General features: G+C 44.0%; 1 protein-coding gene across 2 annotated transcripts in view; it reads right to left on the bottom strand.

Annotated features, from left to right (window-relative positions):
* The window catches only part of LOC124606622 (bifunctional coenzyme A synthase), a 143,172-nt gene that overhangs the window by 50,596 nt on the left and 68,439 nt on the right, over positions 1 to 24,137 (bottom strand). Inside the window, exon 4 of one of the 2 annotated variants that reach the window (XM_047138613.1) lies at positions 1,764 to 2,018. The exons of the other annotated variant lie outside the window; for it this stretch is intronic. Coding sequence (XP_046994569.1) covers positions 1,764 to 2,018 — 255 coding nt within the window. The remainder of the gene's footprint in view (positions 1 to 1,763; positions 2,019 to 24,137) is intronic. 2 annotated transcript variants of the gene reach the window in all.

Here is a 24,137-nt window from a genome sequence, read left to right as displayed (position 1 = left end):
TTGGAACAATAATTCTTCCCACACTCCATACTTGAATGGAATGGGAAGAAACCCTAATGACTGGTACATTGGATGTACCCTCTGCCATGCACTTCATGGTGGTTTGCAGAGTATAGGTGTATATGTTGAAGCCAGAATTATGTAGTATGTATTATGTAGTATGTAAATAGAAGTACGTAGTATAATCTTCGGAAGTCTCAGTGCTTGTGCTGCTACTGTTGTCTAGACTGAATAACCAGCTTTTGGTAATGTCTGCACTTCTTCTTGCCTGTGATGGGATTGATTATTTTTTATTATTATTATTTTGCAGAAGTCCGTCTGCATGCGTGGGCTAACAGCAAATGTTGCCAAGGGTTTTATCACAATTACCACCACAAATGATACTTAATTTACAGCTTAAAAACTTTCAGCTGTATCATGGAAAATTAACTGTTTATCTTTGGAATAGCGGGATATTTTACAAATAATTGATATGACCATTGGTTGGTCCTGATTGGCCTGTCTGTGCCAGAATGCAGAACTTCACATCTGTCTCTTTCGGTAATGAAGCAAAACAAAATCTGTTGCAACTTAACATGGAACTGAACCTCTGCTGCTTTACATAGACAGTCTAAAGATGGATGATTCAGTTACAGTGATTATCACAAAAAAGTTCCCTGTTAAGGATCTATGTAGTGTATCTATAACAGTGTATTTATTCGTAGAAAAGCTTTTGAATTATCTTGGAATGGGTCTAGAATACAGATAAAACCATTTCTGTGTAATGGTTCAAGTAATAATTCTTCTTCCATTTGTTCTCAATGAAACCCAGGAAAATGGCATGTCGCTTTTTCATTTGTGTCAGTGCTGTACTGGACTTTGACTTTAGCTACGATTTTCCACTGTCACTATTTTAACAGACAAGCGGTCATAAGACTTGAGTACTACGTTAAAAGGGCAAAACAGATGGGTTAAATATCATGTGGCAGAGGTAAAACTGTAACATATGTATTTGTTCAGGGGCGTAGTGTAACTCGAGGTCCTCCAGGGCCAGAGTTGCAATGAATGTCATTCCCATTGCAAGTGCTCATTTCACTGACGGAGGAGAGTGGATGGATAGGGGTGGGGGTTGGGGATGTAGCTGCTGCTTTCAGCGTGGTGTTAATAGTACTAGCTACTCGAAGGTGTTTGAATGTATCAGTATGTAGCTTACTCCAGATGCTGTCTTGATATTTACTTGCTTTTTGCAAAAGGTGTGATGTAGTTGAGGGAAGGGCTGGGGGAAAGGAATAGAGATTGCAGCATGAGAAAAGAAGAAATGCTACAATGGCTTGGGGCTACATAATCACTGCTCATGAGGGCGCAACAGAGTTACGGGGGCCTTGGGCAGTTACCACTACAAGTGTGATACACTGATACACCTTTAATAAGGGCAAGCATAATGGAGAGGATTTATTCAATTAAACTGCCACTTTGTCAGATTTAACATGAACACATTTTATTGCAGTTTAAAACACAACTGCAAACTGTCACCCAGATAGTGCCTCTTTGCCAGATTTATCATGAACTAGCAAAATACACATTTTTACTGGAGCTGAGTACCTCTTCGCCAAATTTATCATGAACTAGCAATACACATGTTTCACTGCAGTTGAGAACACATCAACAGCAAACTATCACTTGGATAGAACAGGACTGCTATATGTGTGAAAGTACATTTGTGAATGATTTAATGACCTTAATGTTATGTACTAAATTAATAATATAATTCTAAATTTAAATACCTTGTCATTAAACACAATGGAACCCACAGCTTTTCGATCCACTTCACCTTGACTGTCTAGAATACCATCTCCAAACAACTGTCTCATTCCATCGTAGCAAGGTCCACCTTTACAATATAGCTCATGTGCTAGTTTATCACATACAATTACACCTGCTCCAAGTTTTTCTAGCCTTCCTGCTACTGATGATTTTCCACTAGCAACATTGCCAGTGAGTCCAATAATGTATGGGTGATTTGGTATGAGTGGATTTGGCTAAAAAAAATAATAAATAAATAAATAAAAATAGATACTGTCATAAAACAATATTCATTTGGCAGATACTTGTGAAGAGTTATGCATATTAAGAAACCCTAAACACAAGATACAGACTTAACTAGACATTCAAAGATGTTAATATTTATAACACAAATGAAAAGATGTGGACTATTTTAAGTATAGATGACAGGGCTAAAGAAGAAGAAGAAGAAGAAGAAAAGAAAGAAAGAAAGAGAGAGAGAGAGAGAGATAATGTTAAGGTTATTGACATGAAGGGAGGATATCGCTGAAGACTTCGCTGGGGTTATATTTGCAGGGAGAGGCTTTTAGTCCCCATCACTACAGCACAGACATAGAACTAGAAGCATTACTAGAGTACATGGTAAAATCTGCTCAATAACTGTCTTGTTATATTTAATGGAGTTTTCCCAGTGGATAGAATATTCCATCATCTTCCTGGCGTGCACTCAGGACAAAATTATTTCTTCTTTTGACATTTCAGCTGACGACTGTGCAACTGTTTGGAGGTGATTTGGCTGCTGAATCTCAAATTCTGTAGATTTTCCAATCTCTGGACATATAAAACCATACCCTTCCTCAAGATGTATCTGATGTGTTTCTCGAAGTTTTCCAAGCAGACAGAATGTCCCATTATATTTTAAGCTTGCATTTGAGACAAACTTATTTCTTCTTGAGTTTGGACAAGCTACAAAATCTGAGATTCAGTAACTGGCTCACCTTGAAGATGGCCGCACAGTTATTGGTAGAACAAATAATTATGTCCTAGATGTACATCCAAAAGATGGAATATACTGTCTCACTGTCTGCAGGTATGTAAGATACGGTAAGTATTTGGCATCAGCCCCCCCCAACTCTAGTTTGCCACGACAGTACACTCAGTATGTATATGAGCCACACAGCAACTATAAAAGCACCAGATTCATACTGGGCTGGATCCCACTGTGGGGAGCCGGACTTGGGTATCATGGGGATGTCAACCTCGTCCCGTCTGTCCACAGATCGGTTTGCCGCTGTGGTTGCTCCGGTTGCTGCCCGCAGTGGGGCTGAGCCCTCACCTGTGGTTGATTGGGAGGTTGTTCCAAGGCGTGGCAGGCAGTGAAAGATGTCATCGGAGGCTGATCAGAAAGCCTCCCCGGTGCGTCTGACAAACAGGTTTCAGGTACTGTCTCTGGCTGAACCAGATGCAGCTGCCTGCTCTGTTTCAGAGGATGATTCTCAGCCTTCAAGGTCCGGACAATCGCAGAGGGTGGGCTTATTGGTAGTTGGGAGCTCCAATGTTAGGCGCGTAATGGGGCCCCTTAGGGATATGGCGGCTAAGGAATGGGAAGAAATCCAGTGTGCATTCCGGGTGGAGTCATTCCTGATGTGGAAAGGGTCCTTCCGGATGCCATGAAGAGCACAGGGTGCAGCCAGCTGCAGGTGGTGCACATGTCGGCACTAATGATGTGTGTCGCTTTGGATCTGAGGAAATTCTCTCTGGATTCCAGCGGCTATCTGATTTGGTGAAGGCTGCCAGTCTTGCTTACGAGATGAAGGCAGAGCTCACCATCTGCAGCATCATTGACAGAACCGACTGCGGAACTTTGGTGTAGAGCCGGGTGGAGGGACTGAATCAGGGGCTCAGACGGTTTTGCGACCGTGTTGGCTGCAGATTCCTTGACTTGCGCCATAGGGTGGTGGGGTTTTGGGGTCTGTTGAATAGGTCAGGAGTTCACTATATTCAGCTGGCGGCTACATGGGTAGCGGAGGCTGTGTGGCGTGGACTGGGTGGTTTTCTAGGTTAGAAGGCCTCGGGAAAGTACGGGGTGGGCTGCGATCTCAAAGGGTGCATGGCTGAACAGCTCAGAGAAAATTTGAGTCTCGTAACAAATAAATACCCCACTCATACGGCTATAGTTGGTGGGGACTTCAACCTTCCCTCGATATGGTGGCAAAAATACTTGTTCAAAACCGGTGGTAGGCAGAAAACATCTTCTGAGATTGTCCTAAATGCTTTCTCCGAAAATTATTTCAAGCAGTTAGTCGACGAACGCACGCGAATTGTAAATGGTTGTGAAAACACACTTGACCTCTTAGCCACAAACGATCCAGAGCTAATAGAGAGCATCATGACTGATACAGGGATTAGTGATCACAAGGTCGTTGCAGCTAGGCTCAATACAGTTTCTTCCAAATCCACCAGAAACAAATGCAAAATAATTTTATTTAAAAAAGTGGATAAAGTGTCACTAGATGCCTTCCTAAGAGACAATCTCCATTCCTTCCGAACTGATTATGCAAATGTAGATGAGATGTGGCTCAAACTCAAAGATATAGTAGCAACAGCAATTGAGAGATTCATACCTCAAATTGGTAAGAGATGGAACTGATCCCCCATGGTACACAAAACAGGTCCGAACGCTGTTGCAGAGGCAAAGGAAAAAGCATGCGAAGTTCAGAAGAACGCGAAATCCCAAACATTGGCTAAAATTTACAGATGCGCGAAATTTGGCACGGACTTCAATGCGAGATGCCTTTAATAGGTTCGACAACGAAACATTGTCTCGAAATTTGGTAGAAAATCTGAAGAAATTCTGCTTGTATGTAAAGTACACAAGCGGCAAGACGCAGTCAATACCTTCGCTGCGCAGTGCCGATGGTACTGTTACCGACGACTGTGCCGCCAAAGCGGAGTTATTGAACGCAGTTTTCCGAAATTCCTTCACCAGGGAAGACGAATGGAATATTCCAGAATTTGAAACACGAACAGCTGCTAGCATGAGTTTCTTACAAGGTAACCTCCCCATCGCACCCCCCTCAGATTTAGTTATAAGTTGGCACAGTGGATAGGCCTTGAAAAACTGAACACAGATCAATCGAGGAAACAGGAAGAAGTTGTGTGGAACTAGAAAAAAAATAAGCAAAATATACAAACTGAGTAGTCCATGCGCAAGATAGGCAACATCAAGGATAATATAAACTCAGGAGCGCTGTGGTCCCGTGGTTAGCGTGAGCAGCTGCGGAGAGAGAGGTACTGGGTTCAAGTCTTCCCTCCAGTGAAAAGTTTACTTTCTTTATTTTTGGAAAGTTATGATCTGTCCGTTCCTTCATTGACGTCTCTGTTCACTGTAATAAGTTTAGTGTCTGTGTTTTGCAACCGCACCGCAAAACCATGCGATGATTGGACGAAAGGACGTGCCTCTCCAATGGGACCTTGAGCGCAAGGTCATAGGTCAACCGATTCCTCCACAGGAAAACACGTCTGATATATTCTATGCGACACTGGTGACGGCATGTGTGTCACATGACAGGAATATGTTGTCGACCCACCTAACTTGTACACTTGGCGAATGAGTAAAAAGATTCTTCTACCTTGCCCGATTTAGGTTTTCTTTTGGATGTGATAATCACTCCCAAAAAAGTGATGAAAACATAAGAGTTTGTCACATAAACTAAAAATAAAATATGAACTTTTCACTCGAGGGAAGACTTGAACCCCTCGTTCCTCAGCTGCTCACGCTAACCACGGGACCACGGCGCTCCTGAGCTCAGACTAACCTACATGTTACATATCTCGCACATGAACTACTCAGTTTGTATATTTTGCTATTTTTTTCATAATTCCACACAGCTTCTTCCTGTTTTCTCGAATGATCTGTGTTCAGTTTTTCAAGGCTTATTCACTGTGCCAACTTATGACTAAATCTGAGGGGGGGTGCGATGGGGAGGTTCCCTTGTTAGAAGTAGATATATCGCTTGATACGGGCAAGTCTTCAGGTCCAGATTGTATATCGATTAGGTTCCTTTCAGATTACGCTGATACAATAGCTCCCTACTTAGCAATCATATACAACCGCTCGCTCACCGATAGATCTGTACCTACAGATTGGAAAATTGTGCAGGTCGCACCAGCGTTTAAGAAGGGTAGTAGGAGTAATCCATTGAACTACAGACATATATCATTGATGTTGGTTTGCAGTAGGGTTTTGGAGCATATACTGTATTCAAACATTATGAATCACCTCGAAGGGGACGATCTATTGATGCGTAATCAGCATGGTTTCAGAAAACATTGTTCTTGTGCAACACAGCTAGCTCTTTATTCGCACGAAGTAATGGCCGCTATCGACAGGGGATCTCAAGTTGATTCCATATTTCTAGATTTCCGGAAAGCTTTTGACACCGTTCCTTGCAAGCGACTTCTAATCAAGCTGCGGGCCTATGGGGTATTGTCTCAGTTGTGTGACTGGATTCATGATTTCCTGTCAGGAAGGTCGCAGTTCGTAGTAATAGACGGCAAATCATAGAGTAAAACTGAAGTGATATCAGGTGTTCCCCAGAGAAGCGTCCTGGGACCTCTGCTGTTTCTGATCTATATAAATGACCTAGGTGACAATCTGAGCAGTTCTCTTCGGTTGTTTGCAGATGATGCTGTAATTTACCGTCTAGTAAGGTCATCCGAAGACCAGTATCAGTTGCAAAGCGATTTAGAAAAGATTGCTGTATGGTGTAGCAGGTGGCATTTGACGCTAAATAACGAAGTGTGAGGTGATCCACATGAGTTCCAAAAGAAATCAGTTGGAATTTGATTACTCGATAAATAGTACAATTCTCAAGGCTGTCAATTCAACTAAGTACCTGGGTGTAAAAATTACAAACAACTTCAGTTGGAGAGACCACATAGATAATATTGTGGGGAAGGCGAGCCAAAGGTTGCGTTTCATTGGCAGGACACTTAGCAGATGCAACAAGTCCACTAAAGAGACAGCTTACACTACACTCATTCGTCCTCTGTTAGAATATTGCTGCGCGGTGTGGGATCCTTACCAGGTGGGATTGACGGAGGACATCAAAAGAGTGCAAAAAAGGGCAGCTCGTTTTGTATTATCACATAATAGGGGAGAGAGTGTGGCAGATATGATACACGAGTTGGGATGGAAGTCATTAAACCAAAGACATTTTTCGTTGCAGCGAGATCTATTTACGAAATTTCAGTCACCAACTTTCTCTTCCGAATGCGAAAATAATTTGTTGAGCCCAATCTCCATAGGTAGGAATGATCATCAAAATAAAATAAGAGAAATCAGAGCTCGAACAGAAAGGTTTAGGTGTTCGTTTTTCCTGCGCGCTGTTCGGGAGAGGAATGGTAGGGAGATAGTATGACTGTGGTTCGATGAACCCTCTGCCAAGCACTTAAATGTGAATTGCAGAGTAATCATGTAGATGTAGATGTAGATAGTAAGAGAGTCATATAGTGCAGCCAGAAAATGTGGAATGTTTGTTATCTAGGTGTTCTGTGGCAACAGTGGTTGACAGTTCATTACATTGCAACACAACAGGAAGTTACAGCTTTCTTGAGTGTTTCACACACTTGGCAAAGGCTATTATTATGTTAGCAGTGAAAATACTGCATGAATTTAAACTGGAGCTTATTGTTCAGGTTTGTCAGAAAGAAACTGGTAGCAAACCTTGGTCGTTATTCTGTAGCCGTCCATGCAAGGAATTAAAAACTGGTGCATTCACAGACAGAGAAAAAGTTACCTGAAAACAGTAGTCTTCTTTGGTTTTGGAATCAGATCAAGGTGCATCTGGGGAGAAATTATCTATCAAGACAAATCTAAAAAAGAAAGGAACTTTTGCAGTCCAGCAGAGGAAACTGAAGAAAGGGTTCTCAGTACTTACAGTTACATCACAGCTTGCCTTGGGATGGTTCTTAAGGAGCCTCCACTGTTAGTCAGCAAATAAAACAGTAATTCAGACAGTTAGACTTTGAAGTGATATTTACTGTGCAGCTGGTGACACTGAACTTACCGTATGGAACATGCCTTTTGAAATGGACTGCTGGTGAGGCCAATACAAAATGCACCACCTGTCCTCACACCACTACGTGCAGTAGGGTCAAAAAATGGTTCAAATGGCTCTGAGCACTATGGGACTTAACTTCTGTGGTCATCAGTCCCCTAGAACTTAGAACTACTTAAATCTAACTAACCTCAGGAGACATCACACACATCCATGCCCGAGGCAGGATTCGAACCTGCGACCGTAGCAGTCGCGCGGTTCCGGACTGAGCGCCTTAACCGCGAGACCACCGCGGCCGGCCAGTAGGGTCAAGCAGACCACATACTGCAAGGGATGTTCCTGAGTTATTTTCATCACTGTTTTTACAAGAGAAGAGATACACCAGGTGACACAAGCAATCACTATACAAAGCCACACACAATCTTTGCTCATTCAACAACAGAAGGGACATCAGCAGAGGAGGAAAAATACGTGCACAGAGCACCATAGAAGAGAAAGCAGCTGTAGATTGGTGTGCCCAGCATTTTTTGAGTATACATCACAATGGCAGACGGACGTGTACTGACAATATGCTCACCAATGGCACCTTGTGCTTTTATCTGGTATGAATAAACACGAGGGACCAGTGTGTAATGCCTACAAACTGTGTACAGTACATGTCTCATCATAGTATCGCATGTTTAGAGAAGGAAAACAAGGCACAGAGGATGAAGATCAAATGGGTGTCCTTCCACATCCATGAATGAAAACAACACTGCCAGGGTACAGGACATGGAGTTAGCGGACAGGTCCATAATGGTTTCAGGACACCGAGTTTTACCAGAGTGGTTTCTTTAAACTGATTGCACGTTATAATAAATATTGCAACGTTGGTGATGACTGTTAAAAATTAGTACAAAGTGTATAGTTCATGATGTCGTGGCGTATTTGTTTTTGGAAATAAAGTTTCCATTCGAAAAACAATTGTGACACTAACTTTCAGAATATCCCTTGTAACAGTACTGATGATCCATATGCAACATGTACGTAGTATATGTGGGAGAGAATTAGGGACTTCTGAAAGGTCTATGTAATAACTCTCCGAGTGGGGCCACTCTGGAGCCAAAGAATGTTAAGTTTTACCATACCACTGTCATTCAATTAATGCAGATGCGGCATGTATGGCAGCTTTTTATTTAACAGTAGGCTTAAGAAGCTGAATTAGGCAAACACTTTAAGCAACTGATTACTGAAGTAGACCTCAGTATAACGATATAGTCCTGAGACTGAAGGGAAACTACTCTCCAAAATCCAATCTTGTGCCTTCCAGATGGCTCTCTGAAGTTGGTATTAAGTACCATCCATTGATGTTGCATGATGGTGTGGACGAGTCATCTCCATTTAATGACTGTGAAACTGTACGTGGATTGGTTGGTTGGATTAAAAGAGGGGGAAAGGGACCAAACTACAAGGTCATCAGTCCCTTGTTCTGAATAAAACAATGCCACAAGTGTGAGAATAGAACAAACAAAACTGACAACTCAAAACGGAATGAAAGGAAAAATTACAAGAACGACGAAGGGTAACAAACACGTAAATGGGCAAAAGGGGACAAGAAAATGCAAGAAATGGGATGAAGAAAAAAACAACAAAGCAGATTATCATGGCTGGCTGATCATGAGAATAAAAAGGAGAAGCCAGTCACTTTGCAACACATTAAAACCTACACTCTAAAAGCACTAGGGTGGAGGACACAGAGGGACAAAGGACATGCACTAAAACTTAGATCAAATGATAAAACCCACCCTCACGAATAAAACGTAAAACTAAATCAGCCGATGAGGCATTGTTAGAGAAAATTAGCGGCAATGAGTCCGGTAACCCAAGATTTCGTCGCTGGGCAGTCAATGTGGCACAGTGCACAAGAATATGAGCCACTGTCAACCGGGTGCCGCACCAACACTCAGGAAGGTCTTCACAGCGCAGGAGGTAACCGTGGGTCGCCGAAATGTGGCCAATGCGGAGCTGGCAGAGGACAACTGATTTCCTGCGAGAGGCCCACATGTAAGACCTCCATACATTCGTAGTCTCCTTAATGACACGCTGTTTGTTGTGTGTACTGTTATGCCATTCCATCTCCCAAAGCCGAAAAACCCTATTGCGTAAGTCAGAATGCAGGTCAGGTTCAGAGATGCTCATCTCCAGAAGTGGTTTCCGCATAGCCTGTTTGGCCAGCCTGTCGACAAGTTTATTGCCTGTGATGCCAATGTTTCCTGAGGTCCACAAAAACACCACTGAATGATGGGACCGGTCCAGAGCATAGATGGACTCCTGGATGGACGCTACCAAGGGATGGCGAGGGTAGCATTGGTAGATACCTTGCAGGCTGCTCAAGGAGTCAGTACACAGAACAAACAATTCCCCGAGGCATGAACAGATATACTGAAGCGCACGAGAGATGGCCACCAGCTCTGCAGTGAATACATTAGAGGCATTGGACAAGGAATGTTGTTCAAAATGCCTCTGTGGACATAAGCGAAGCCACCATGACCATTGGCCATCGAGCAATCTGTGTAAACCGCTTCAGAGCCCCAGAACACGTCAAGAATTGAGAGGAAGTGACAGTGGAGAGCGGCAGGGTTAATAGAGTCTTTAGGGCCATGCAAAAGGGGTGTTACAGGATTCACTGTGGCGTGTAGTGAACTAGAGGACTTTCCTTTCCATCTGCCGTTTGAGGGTGTGAAAAACTGGGGGATAGTTCTCCGACACAGAGGATTGAGCACAGTACTTGACTATTGCTTTTGTGTCAGTACATAGCACACCATTGGTGGTAACGTCAGGGACACCTGTTGGGGTCTGGTGACTTGTGGCACCCAAAGGTCGACCCATACCTCTCCAAACACTCCTGCTTCCGTCGTTTTATAATTTAGCGTACACGGACACGGAGCCGCTTAAAGGCTATCAGATGCTCTAGGGAAGGATGCCACTTATGTCACTGTAGAGCTCGCCGACGCTCTGTAATTGTCTCAGCTACTTCCGGCGACCACCAAGGGATTGTCTTTCGCCAGGGGCACCCTAAAGAGAGAGGTTTAGCATTTTATGCTGCAGAAACAATTGCGGTAGTCGCCCGATCAACCATCAAATCGATGTTATCATGTGTGGGAAAGTCAACGGTGACATCTGAGGTGAAAGTTTCCCAGTCCGCCTTGTTTAAAGCCCATCTGTGCAGGTGTTCATGGGCCTACGCCGGGGCAGTGACAGGAAGATAGGGAAGTGGTCACTACCACACAGGTCCTCACGTGCTCTCCAGTGGATGGAGGGAAAAGTCCTGGGCTGCAAATTTATAAATCAGTGGCCGAGTAACTACCATGAGCAACACTGAAATGTGTGGCGGCCCCAGTATTTAAGAGGCAGAGGTCAAACTGAGACAGTGAAGTTTTTTCACCTCTGCCTCGGCCAATGATCAGAGTGTCATCCCACAAGGGGTTATGGGAGTTAAAATCTCCCCAAAACTCCAAACTCCACCTGACTCTTTATTATAGTCACTAGGATTCCTGTAATATTCCTTATAGCCGTGGAGGGCAGGGGTTGGGATTGTCCGGAAACAGGTTTCCTGGAGGGCAATGCAGAAAGCAGGTGTAAAGCTTAACAGTTAACGTAGCTCAGCCAGGCGGTGGAAAAAACCACCACAATTCCACTGGAGGATGACATCACTGTGAGACTGGGAAGGCATGGAACATTCAATGAGGCAGTTTACACCTCAGGGTCACCTGCTGCCACCGACTTTTTATCTGAGCAGTCTATATTCATTGTGTCTGAGGGTCCGGCAAGCTCCAGGTCCTCAGAGGATGCCAGAATCTCCACCCCATCCTCAGAAGCAGAGGTTGTAGGTAGCGGTGGTGTGGGTGCCACTGTAAGTTCCTTGTTCTTGGAGGTCATCTTTTTCGATTTCTCGTACTGTTCCTTGGGTTTCCCTCGCTGACTTCACTGAATCAGTCTCCGGGACTGAGGACGAGAGTGAAGCCCTGCGACTAGCAGCTTTTGGGCTCTTCAGCCACTGATGGGTGTCATCTTTCCCACTAGCAGGAACCTGGGAAGGGAGTGACTCAAGGGATCTCTTCCTAGAGAGAGGAGCTGAAGAAGAATGAAGCTTCTCTGGCTCAGAAGTGGGGACTGAAATCCCCGATGGTTGGGGGGGGGGGGGGGGGGGGGTGTCGCTCCTAAAGCAGATGGTGTGGGAGTAAAAGTAAGGGAAATGCCCCCACCATCAAGGGAGCAGATGTAGTCTCCCGGTTCTTAGAGGCAACAGCAATTTGAGGACCTGATGGGGCGACAACTGTTCTCATAGCGGCGGCGTATGAGAAGGTCGTAGCCACAAGATGTAGGTGCTCAAATTTCCTCTTAGCCTCGGTGTAGGTCAGTCGGTCCAGGGTCTTATATTCCACGATTTTCCTCTCTTTCTGTAAAATCCTGCATTCTGGCAACCAAGGGTTGATGCCACAGAGGTAGACCATCACTTTGACCTTCTCCGACAATGTGTCACCCTCGAAGGCCAAGGTGAAGGCAATAGTGGCAACCTGATTATCCCTCGGACCCCAATGGACGCGCCAGACAAAATGAACATCTCACTGCTCTAAATTGGTGCACAGCTCTTCATCAGACTGCAAAAGAAGGTTCCTGTGGAATATAATATCCTGGACCGTATTTAAGCTCCTATGAGGCATGATGGTGACAGAAACATCCTCAAACTTGCCACATGCGAGTAAAGCCCTTGACTGGTCAGAGGATGCTGTTTTCATCAAAACTGACCCAGAGCGTATTTTGGACAAGCTCTCCACCTCCCCAAACTTGTCCTCCAAATTCTCCACAAAAAAACTGAGGCTTCATAGAGATAAAGAATCCCCATCAACTCTCGTACATGCTCCAGGATGACGGGCATCTACTCCTTGGCATACGTGGGGAGTTAACGGTGCAGCCATCAGCAGAGAGATCCCTGTTTAGTCGGGGCTACAACCAACAGGGTACATGGTGGCCCCACAACAACAGACTGGCTACTGTGCTGGATATGATGTGCAAAGAATTACATGGTCCTCATTGGCACAGAAAACGACACTGCATAGTGGGTGGAAGAAAACGCACCCAGGAAGGTGTCTTCCCTCAAGATATGGAGGATGAGCGGGACTGCAATGCGATGACGAGGAAGTGGGCTAAAGATCTCAATGCACAATGGACACGATGCACCATGTAAGACGCCCTTCCCCAATTGGCTCACTCTTCGGGAAAATTTTGAGAAATGGAGGTCAAACTCTACACAGGAGCATCACATAAAGGCCGAAACGTCAGAGACTTCTTTTAGTCACCTCTTACGACAGGCAGGAATACCTCGGCCCTAATCTAACCCCCGGATCTGCAGGGGGATGAAACTGTACATCCTACAGCTGATATGAGGGTGATGATAAGGCTTGTGAAAAGGGTAATACTTGGGACCGATTCTTGGGGTGCGCTTTTTTTTTTCTTTTGTATGTTGTTACTGTTCCAATCTGAACATGAAAGAGCCAAGACAAATTTCAGGATAAAAGTTTATATACAGGAAGAGGATCACCATAAATAGAGCACACAGAGGACGCGGTAGCACCGGATGACGTCTTACTCTTACTGCAGATCAAAGATTGATGTTAATATATGTTTATGATATAAGAAAGGATTCTGGATTCCAATTGCACCAGGTGGTTGGTGGTCAAATGAAACTCTCAAAAGCCACTGTAATGTTGGGAAATAAGCTCTTGAGATTTCCAGTACTAGAGCAATTTCACAATTTTTTCCACACAGTTAGTCCATCATGCTGAATACTATGGATTGCCTGGGATTGTTGAGGAAAATTGATGGCTGCATGTATGATGGAGTCTTGGCAACACCTGTGAGGATGGTTTGTGTGCTATCATGGTTGACATATCATTCCCAGCATTCCCCTCTTCTTGTTCTTATTAGATAATGTGCCACTCTGTACAGTTTTTTGAACTTAATCTAGCTGAGAAGAGAGATGCTGCTTGGACCACTGAAGTAGTTTGTAGAAGTGTCCCAGAGACATCCTTTATCACATTATATCTTTGAGACTCTGGACTGGTGAACACTCTACTGCTTGGTAAATGGTGTGTGTGTGTGTGTGTGTGTGTGTGTGTGTGTGTGTGTGTGTGTGTGTGCGTGTGTGTGTGTGTGCGTGCGGGAGAGGGGGGGGGGGAGAATAATGGGATTAGAAAATGTTTACTGTTGATTCCTTTCCTCTACAGAGATGTAGAAAGTGAAAGCATGGAATTAATTTTACTACTGGTCATGCACTACGTGTCTGGTGTGTGTGTGTGTGATACCAATGTTGGGTTAGTAGTGATTGTGTGCTCCCTGCCGCTGTTGGATAAGCAGCTGCCAGCAGCAAGTCGTATACTCCTAGCTCACTTATTTGTTACATAGTTTAATTCTTAATTTCTTTGTGTGTTTTTGGTACTTGCATTGTTTAATTCATAAATTTCGGGCGTATTATAGTATTTGAGAGTTGTAGCATCGCGTTTTAGTACCTGAATAGTGTAAAATCGCGTAGTCTCCTTCCGCTGCCGAGTAGTGTGTCAGCAGTGCGCAAGTAGCAGCATTACTGCATTTACTAGGCAACCTTGTATTTTAATAACCGTCTAAATTTTGTGTCGAATTGTTTGTGCTCTCTATAGATTAGTTCAGACGTTCTTTGCACAACAGTGTTTAGCATGGATAGGGACTGCAACTGCTGTGTTCGGATGCAGGCTGAGTTGGCAAAACAGTTTTTAGCATGGATAGGGACTGCAACTGCTGTGTTCGGATGCAGGCTGAGTTGGCATCCCTTCGCTCCCAGCTTCAGGCAGTTTTGGCTTCGGTCACACAGCTAGAGGCTGTTGCCAATGGGCATCACTGTGGGGGTCCGGAAGGGGGTTTGTCGCGGACGGCCAGCTCGTCCCACGCATCCCCCGATCGGACTACGACTGTGGCTGCCCGGGATACCGTCCACATTGAGGTTGATCCCTCACCTGTGGTAGAGTGGGAGGTCATCTCGAGGGGTGGCAGGGGGCGAAAGACATTCCGGAGGGCTGAACGGAAGGCCTCTCCAGTTTGTCTGACGAACCGGTTTCAAGCTCTGTCTCAGGCTGATACTGATCTTCAGCCGGACATGGCTGCTTGTCTTGTTCCAGAGGTTGCCCCTCAGTCTGCAAGATCCGGGCGGTCGCAGAGGGTGGGCTTACTGGTAGTTGGGAGCTCCAACGTCAGGCGCGTAATGGGGCACCTTAGGGATATGGCAGCAAGAGAGGGGAAGAAAACCAATGTGCACTCCGTGTGCATACCGGGAGGAGTCATTCCAGATGTGGAAAGGGTCCTTCCGGATGCCATGAAGGGTACAGGGTGCACCCATCTGCAGGTGGTCGCTCATGTCGGCACCAATGATGTGTGTCGCTATGGATCGGAGGAAATCCTCTCTGGCTTCCGGCGGCTATCTGATTTGGTGAAGACTGCCAGACTCGCTAGCGGGATGAAGGCAGAGGTCACCATCTGCAGCATCGTCGACAGGACTGACTGCGGACCTTTGGTACAGAGCCGAGTGGAGGGTCTGAATCAGAGGCTGAGATGGTTCTGCGACCGTGCAAGCGGCTACACGGGTAGCAGGGGTTGTGTGGCATGGACTGGGTAGTTTTTTAGGTTAGATGGCCTCATGCAAGTACAGATAGGGCAACAGCCTCAAAGGGTGCAGGGCAAAGTCAGTACATGCAGGGACCAAGCAACAATCGGTGTTGTAATTGTAAACTGTCGAAGAAGCATTGGTAAAGTACCGGAACTTCAAGGACCGATAGAAAGCACCGAAGCTGAAATCGTTGTGTTGTTGTTGTGGTCTTCAGTCCTGAGACTGGTTTGATGCAGCTCTCCATGCTACTCTATCCTGTGCAAGCTTCTTCATCTCCCAGTACCTACTGCAACCTACATCCTTCTGAATCTGCTTAGTGTATTCATCTCTTGGTCTCCCTCTACGATTTTTACCCTCCACGCTGCCCTCCAATACTAAATTGGTGATCCCTTGATGCCTCAGAACATGTCCTATCAATGGATCCCTTCTTCTAGTCAAGTTGTGCCACGAACTACTCTCCAATTCTATTCAATGCCTCCTCATTAGTTATGTGATCTACCCATCTAATCTTCAGCATTCTTCTTGTCCAAACTATTTATCGTCCATGTTTCACTTCCATACATGGCTACACTCCATACAAATACTTTCAGAAACGACTTCCTGACACTTAAATCTATACTCGATGTTAAGAAATTTCTCTTCTTCAGAAACGCTTTCCTTGCCATTGCCAGTCTACATTTTATATCCTCTCTACTTCAACCATCATCAGTTATTTTGCTCCCCAAATAGCAAAACTCCTTTACTACTTTAAGTGTCTCATTTCCTAATCTAATTCCCTCAGCATCACCCGACTTAATTCGACTACATTCCATTATCCTCATTTTGCTTTTGTTGATGTTCATCTTATATCCTCCTTTCAAGACACTATCCATTCCATTCAACTGCCCTTCCAAGTCCTTTGCTGTCTCTGACAGAATTACAATGTCATCGGCGAACCTCAAAGTTTTTATTTCTTCTCCATGGATTTTAATAGACTCTTATAACTGCCATCTGGTTTCTGTACAAATTGTAAATAGCCTTTCGCTCCCAGTATTTTACCCCTGCCACCTTTAGAATTTGAAAGAGTATTCCAGTCAACATTGTCAAAAGCTTTCTCTAAGTCTACAAATGCTAGAAATGCAGGTTTGCCTTTCCTTAATCTTTCTTCTAAGATAAGTCGTAAGGTCAGTAATGCCTCACGTGTTCCAGTATTTCTACGGAATCCAAATTGATCTTCCCCGAGGTCGGCTTCTACAAGTTTTTCCATTCGTCTGTAAAGAATTCGTGTTAGTATTTTGCAGCTGTGGCTTATTAAACTGATTGTTCGGTAATTTTCACATCTGGAAACACTTGCTTTCTTTGGGATTGGAATTATTATATTCTTCTTGAAGTCTGAGGGTATTTCGCCTGTTTCATACATCTTGCTCACTAGATGGTAGAGGTTTGTCAGGACTGGCTCTCCCAAGGCCGTCAGTAGTTCCAAAGGAATGTTGTCTACTCCGGGGGCCTTTTTCGACTCAGGTTTTTCAGTGCTCTGTCTTCACGCAGTATCATATCTCCCATTTCATCTTCATCTACATCCTCTTCCATTTCCATAATATTGTCCTCAAGTACATCACCCTTGTATAGACCCTCTATATACTCCTTCCACCTTTCTGCTTTCCCTTCTTTGCTTAGAACTGGGTTTCCATCTGAGCTCTTGATGTTCATACAAGTGGTTCTCTTATTTCCAAAGGTCTCTCTAATTTTCCTGTAAGCAGTATCTATCTTACCCCTAGTGAGATAAGCCTCTACATCCTTACATTTGTCCTCTAGCCATCCCTGCTTAGCCATTTTGCACTTCCTGTTGATCTCATTTTTGAGACGTTTGTATTCCTTTTTGCCTGCTTCATTTACTGCATTTTTATATTTTCTCCTTTCATCAATTAAATTCAATATTTCTTCTGTTACCCAAGGATTTCTACTAGCCCTCATCTTTTTACCTACTGAAATCGTTATAGGTACAGAAAGCTGGCTGAAGCCAGAGATAAATTCTGCCGAAAATTTTACAAAGGCACAGACGGTGTTTAGAAAGGATAGATTGCATGCAACCGGTGGTGGCGTGTTTGTCGCTGTTAGTAGTAGTTTATCCTCTAGTGAAGTAGAAGTGGATAGTTCCTGTGAATTATTATGGGTGGAGGTTACACTCAACAACCGAGCTAGGTTAATAGTTGGCTCCTTTTACCGACCTCCCGACTCAGTAGCAATAGTGGCAGAACAACTGAGAGAAAATTTGGAATACATTTCACATAAATTTTCTCAGCATGTTTTAGTCTTAGGTGGAGATTTCAATTTTCCAGATATAGACTGGGACGCTCAGATGTTTAGGACGGGTGATAGGGACAGAGCATCGAGTGACATTATACTGAGTGCACTATCCGAAAATTACCTCGAGCAATTAAACAGAGAACCGACTCGTGGAGATAACATCTTGGACCTACTAATAACAAACAGACCCGAACTTTTCGACTCTGTAAGTGCAGAACAGGGAATCAGTGATCATAAGGCCATTGCAGCATCCCTGAATATGGAGGTTAATAGGAATATAAAAAAAGAGAGGAAGGTTTATCTGTTTAGCAAGAGTAATAGAAGGCAGATTTCAGACTACCTAACAGATCAAAACGAAAATTTCTGTTCCGACACTGACAATGTTGAGTGTTTATAGAAAAAGTTCAAGGCAATTGTAAAATGCGTTTTAGACAGGTACGTGCCGAGTAAAACTGAGGGACGGGAAAAACCCACCGTGGTTCAACAACAAAGTTAGGAAACTACTGCGAAAGCAAAGAGAGCTTCACTCCAAGTTCAAACGCAGCCAAAACCTCTCAGACAAACAGAAGCTAAACGATGTCAAACTTAGCGTAAGGAGGGCTATGCGTGAAGCGTTCAGTGAATTCGAAAGTAAAATTCTATGTACCGACTTGACAGAAAATCCTAGGAAGTTCTGGACTTACGTTAAATCAGTAAGTGGCTCGTAACAGCATATTCAGACACTTCGGGATGATGATGGCATTGAAACAGAGGATGACACGCGTAAAGCTGAAATACTAAACACCTTTTTCCAAAGCCGTTTCACAGAGGAAGACCGCACTGCAGTTCCTTCTCTAAATCCTCGCACAAATGAAAAAATGGCTGACATCGAAATAAGTGTCCAAGGAATAGAAAAGCAACTGGAATCACTCAACAGAGGAAAGTCCACTGGACCTGACGGGATACCAATTCGATTCTACACAGAGTATGCGAAAGAACTTGCCCCCCTTCTTACAGCCGTGTACCCCAAGTCTCTGGAGGAACGGAAGGTTCCAAATGATTGGAAAAGAGCACAGGTAGTCCCAGTCTTCAAGAAGGGTCGTCGAGCAGATGCGCAAAACTATAGACCTATATCTCTGACGTCAATCTGTTGTAGAATTTTAGAACATGTTTTTTGCTTGCGTATCATGTCGTTTTTGGAAACCCAGAATCTACTCTGTAGGAATCAACATGGATTCTGGAAACAGCGATCGTGTGAGACCCAACTCGCTTTATTTGTTCATGAGACCCATAAAATATTAGATTCAGGCTCCAAGGTAGATGCTATTTTCCTTGATTTCCAGAAGGCGTTCCATACAGTTCCGCACTGTCGCCTGATAAACAAAGTAAGAGCCTACGGAATATCAGACCAGCTGTGTGGCTGGATTGAAGAGTTTTTAGCAAAGAGAACACAGCACGTTGTTATCAATGGAGAGACGTCTACAGACATTAAAGTAACCTCTGGCGTGCCACAGGGGAGTGTTATAAAGACCATTGCTTTTCACAATTTATATAAATGACCTAGTAGATAGTGTCGGAAGTTCCATGCGGCTTTTCACGGATGATGCTGCTGTATACAGAGAAGTTACAGCATTAGAAAATTGTAGCGAAATGCAAGAAGATCTGCAGCGGATAGGCACTTGGTGCAGGGAGTGGCAACTGACCCTTAACATAGACAAATGTAATGTATTGCGAATACATAGAAAGAAGGATCCTTTATTGTACGATTATATGACAGCGGAACAAACACTGGTAGCAGTTACTTCTGTAAAATATCTGGGAGTATGCGTGCGGAACGATTTGAAGTGGAATGATCATATAAAATTAATTGTTGGTAAGGTGGGTACCAGGTTGAGATTCATTGGGACAGTCTTTAGAAAATGTAATCCATCAACAAAGGAGGTGGCTTACAAAACACTCGTTCGACCTATACTTGAGTATTGCTCATCAGTGTGGGATCCGTACCAGATCGGGTTGACAGAGGAGATACAGAAGATCCAAAGAAGAGCGGCGCATTTCGTAACAGGGTTATTTGGTAACCGTGATAGCGTTACGGAGGTGTTTAGCAGCGGCAGACTCTGCAAGAGAGGCGCTCTGCATTGCGGTGTAGCTTGCTTGCCAGGTTTCAAGAGGGTGCGTTTCTGGATGAGGTATCGAATATATTGCTTCCCCCTACTTATACCTCCATAGGAGATCACGAATGTAAAATTAGAGAGATTCGAGCGCGCACGGAGGCTTTCAGACAGTAGTTCTTCCCATTAACCATATGCGACTGGAACAGAAAAGGGAGGTAATGACAGTGGCACGAAAAGTGCCCTCTGCCACACGTCGTTGGGTGGCTTGCAGAGTATAAATGTAGATGTAGATGGTACTGAGATTTAGCCTTATACCACTTCTTGCAAAATTGTTTTGGTTCATGGGGTACTTTTCTGAATTAGTCTGAAGGGGACGAAGTAAGATCTTACTAATTCAGGTCCAACTGCCTGCAGTTCTTTCAGCCAATGACTGAAAGTTAGTTTTAGTCTGAGAAGAAGACACCAATGTTGATGTCTTTTCTTCCCTGCATATGTCAGAGGAGACACTGCTGCTTGCACTGATGTGGTGGTATACACTTTTTTTTGGAGTGGGGGAGGGGGCCAGGGGGGAAGAGGTGCTGGATGCTAAGGGTGAAGTGACTAGATGATGAAATCTCAACAACAAATTGACAGGTTGTGGATCTTTCATATTCTTCCTCACTTTTTGATAGGACACAAAGCCAACTGTTTTACACTTTCAGTTCTTCTTCTCTTCCTTCAACATATGGCACATTACCAACTGAGAAGATGCTTTCATGGGGAGTGTGTGCGCACAGGAGGTCGTTCACCAAGCATTTAATTCTGTACAGCACTTAGACAGGTCCCATAAATGTACTCACTGGTGCAGCAGAAGGACCTACACCTAAATTTTAGATACTTAATGCACTGATGGACAAAAATTTGCAACACCAAATAATAATTAATGCACAGCAATGAAAGTTCGGGAGTACATTTGTCTGGGCACAATATTTAAGTGATTAACATTGCAAGATCACAGGTTAAGTGCATGATAAGCTACTGCAAATGTGAAATGCTGATACATTAATAACTGATGTACCTGCAAAAATGTTGAATGTTGGGATGAAAATACACGTACATTGTGATGCACAGGTGCTAGGTGTCAGTTTGTGAGATGGAGTTCCTTGCCTGTTGAACTTGGTCAGTCAATACAGGAATAGTGCTGGAGGTGTCGTCCAATCACCACCCATATGTGCTTGATTGGAATCAGGTCAGGTGATCGAGTAGTCTAAGGCAACATGTCTAAATCTGTAGAGCATGTTAGGTTACAACAGTGGTATACGGACAAGGGTCATCCTGTTGGAAAACAGTCACTGGAATTCTGTTCGTGAATGGTACAACAACAGCTACTGCTGATACACGCCTGGGACATGTTTTATTAGATTCACCAGATCAATAACAACAAAATAAATGGAAATTGAGCTTTACTTCAACCTCATACAGTTTTGCGAGGGCTTCATATTAGCGAAGCTGCTAAATTTCAGGCAAAATCTTTTATCAGTCGTAACTCCATAACTAAACATTTGCGGACTTACGTTAATATGAACTTTTTTCATTACTTTTACTTGTAGAAAAACATATTAAAATATTTGTATATCTTCATGAATCACCCTGTATATTGGGGAAAGTGCTGTACTACATTTATCTTGGCCTGACCTCCTTCCCATGGTATTTCCAAAGATGAAAATGCCTGCCTACACTGAAAACTTTGGCACACTCCAATGGGAAGGCCATTTTAGCATGGTAACTGCCGGTGACACTTTTATACATTTCACTGCAGATCATCCACCCCAATGCCACTCATTCTGACCAAAAGGTCTCTCCATGGGCGTCACCAGCCACAAAAAAATGAAATGAAATGATCGTATGGCATTTACTGGCTAGTCTTTTAAGATGACGCCACTTCAGCGACTTGCATGTCAATGATGGATGAAAATAATGATGGGGACAAAACACCCAGTCTCCTGCCAGGAATCGAACCCGGGCTTCTCGTGTGGTAGGTGGTACCGTTACCACTGCGCTACAGAGGCGGACACCAGCCACAGCAATGGCTATTTGGCTGACTATTAATATTTTCTGTATGGTTGTTAATATATAGCATGAATAGCAAGGGTACAAGTCCCTTCCCTGAGGTACACCTGAAGTTGCTTCTACATTTGCAAAAGAATCACCATCTAACATGATAACAACGAAGAAATCCCGCATCCAGTCACGAATCTTCCTTGGTATCCCATATCTTCATACTTTCAATAATAAGTATGTGTAACACTGAATCAAATGCCTTTTGTAAGTCAAGAAACAATGTATCTACTTTAGGTGCCAGATGTCAGTTTGTAGGACGAAGTTCCATGCCTGCTATACTTGGTTGGTCAACACAGGGGCAGTTAATGCTGTTTCTAGGTAACACTGGAGTTATCATCTGATGATGTCCCATACATGCATTATTGGGGAGAGATCTGGTGATTGAGCAGGCCAAAGCAACATGTCAACACAATGTGAAGCACGTTGGGAGCAGGCCAAAGCAACATGTCAACACAATGTGGAGCACGTTGGGTTACAACAGCGATATATGGGTGAATGTTTCCTCCAGGAAAACACCCTGTGCAATGCTGTTCACAGCAGAACAGGTTGAATCACCAGACTTGTAAAAATTTGCAGTCAGGGTGTATGGGGTAACCACGAGTGCTCCTCCTGTCATACAAAATTGCATCCCACACTGTACCACAAGGTGTAGGTAAAGAGTGTCTAAGCAGCAGACAGGTTGGTTGCAGTCACTCACCTGGCCGCCTCCTAACCAACAACTGGCTATCACTGGCACCAATGCAGAACCAGCTTTCATCATAAAAAACAACAGATCTCTACTCTGCCCTCCAATGACCTCTCGCTAGCCACCACTGAAGTCGCAAACAGAGGTCATTTGGTGTCGGTGGAATGCACGCTACAGGTGTGAATCTGAGATGCCCTTGAAGTAATCAATTTGTAAAACTTCATTGTGTCACAATGGTGCCAACTGTTGCTCGAATTGCTGCTGCATATGGAGTATGATGTGCCAGAGCCATATTCTGAACATGACAGTCTTCCCTCACAGTAGTGCCACACAGCTATCTGGAACCTGGTCTTGCTGCAACTGTACCTTCGTGTGACTACCACTGTCGGCAATCACATACAGTGGCTACATTCCTGTTGAGTTTTTCTGTGATGTTGTGGAAAGAACACCCAGCTCCTCGTAGCCCTTTTACATGACCTTGTTCAAACCCAGTGAGCTGTTGATAATTGTGCCTTTATCAGCTTAAAGGTATTCTTGTCTAAAATCAACTCACTGTGTCCAATCTCACAGGTAACTAATGCTCATGACCACTGCAGCACGTATTTAAAGCAAATCTGATTTGCATCCTCATAGTGGCACTACTAGCACCACTCTTATACAACTGGTGCAAAATCTGAAGAGACATCATCTTGCAGATGTAGAAACACACCTACCAACTTTCGTTTATCTCGCACATCCCTGTCTTGGTGTCACGTTTCTTTTTCTCGTCAATGAATGTTTAAATTACTCCCCCAAAAACTCAGTAATGTCAATTTCAGGTTTCAATCAACTTTCTGTACTTAAAAGCTTCACTACTTTATAGGAATGCTTCAATCTCTACCAGTTTGTTGTGGATGCTTCAACTGCTAACCTCTAAAATTTTAATGCGTGCGTATATGTGTGTGTGTGTGTGTGTGTGTGTGTGTGTGTGTGTGTGTGTGTGTGTGTGTGTTGGGGGGGGGGGGGGGGGGGGAGAATTTTCTGGGTCTCCTACAGCTATTATTATCTAGACTGGATGGAGACACGCCTACTCTCAAAAACTCTTATGTGCACCCTACACTACTGTGCAGTGCATACCCGAACCCATTTGTGGTACCCTGAAGTTCTCAGCACTATGGCTGAAGTCTAGGAAAATGCAGCGTAGCTTGCCACAGAAATTTCGCAGTCTGTAGTTTCAGTCTTTCACATGACTCAGAACCATGGGGGTACAGAGATGGGGGGAGAGTGTGGGTGAGGGATGGGGTAATAGCATGATCAGTTCTAGTGACAATGCTGTAGTTAGTTTGTGAGCTTCACTGAAGCTCCACGAGCAAGGCAGGTATTCTCAGCCTTCTCTGCCAGTTGCTGAAATTATGCAGGTACAACCTCACATCCCGGCAGCAGGCACTTTTTCCCTACATGAGTCACAATTTGTAACTGGCTGCACACCATTCCCT

Source organism: Schistocerca americana, chromosome 3, assembly GCF_021461395.2.
Source record: "Schistocerca americana isolate TAMUIC-IGC-003095 chromosome 3, iqSchAmer2.1, whole genome shotgun sequence".
NCBI classification, from domain to species: domain Eukaryota; kingdom Metazoa; phylum Arthropoda; class Insecta; order Orthoptera; family Acrididae; genus Schistocerca; species Schistocerca americana.
The sequence above is the reverse complement of the archived record's forward strand: the minus strand, read 5'-3'. Positions and strand labels throughout refer to the sequence as shown.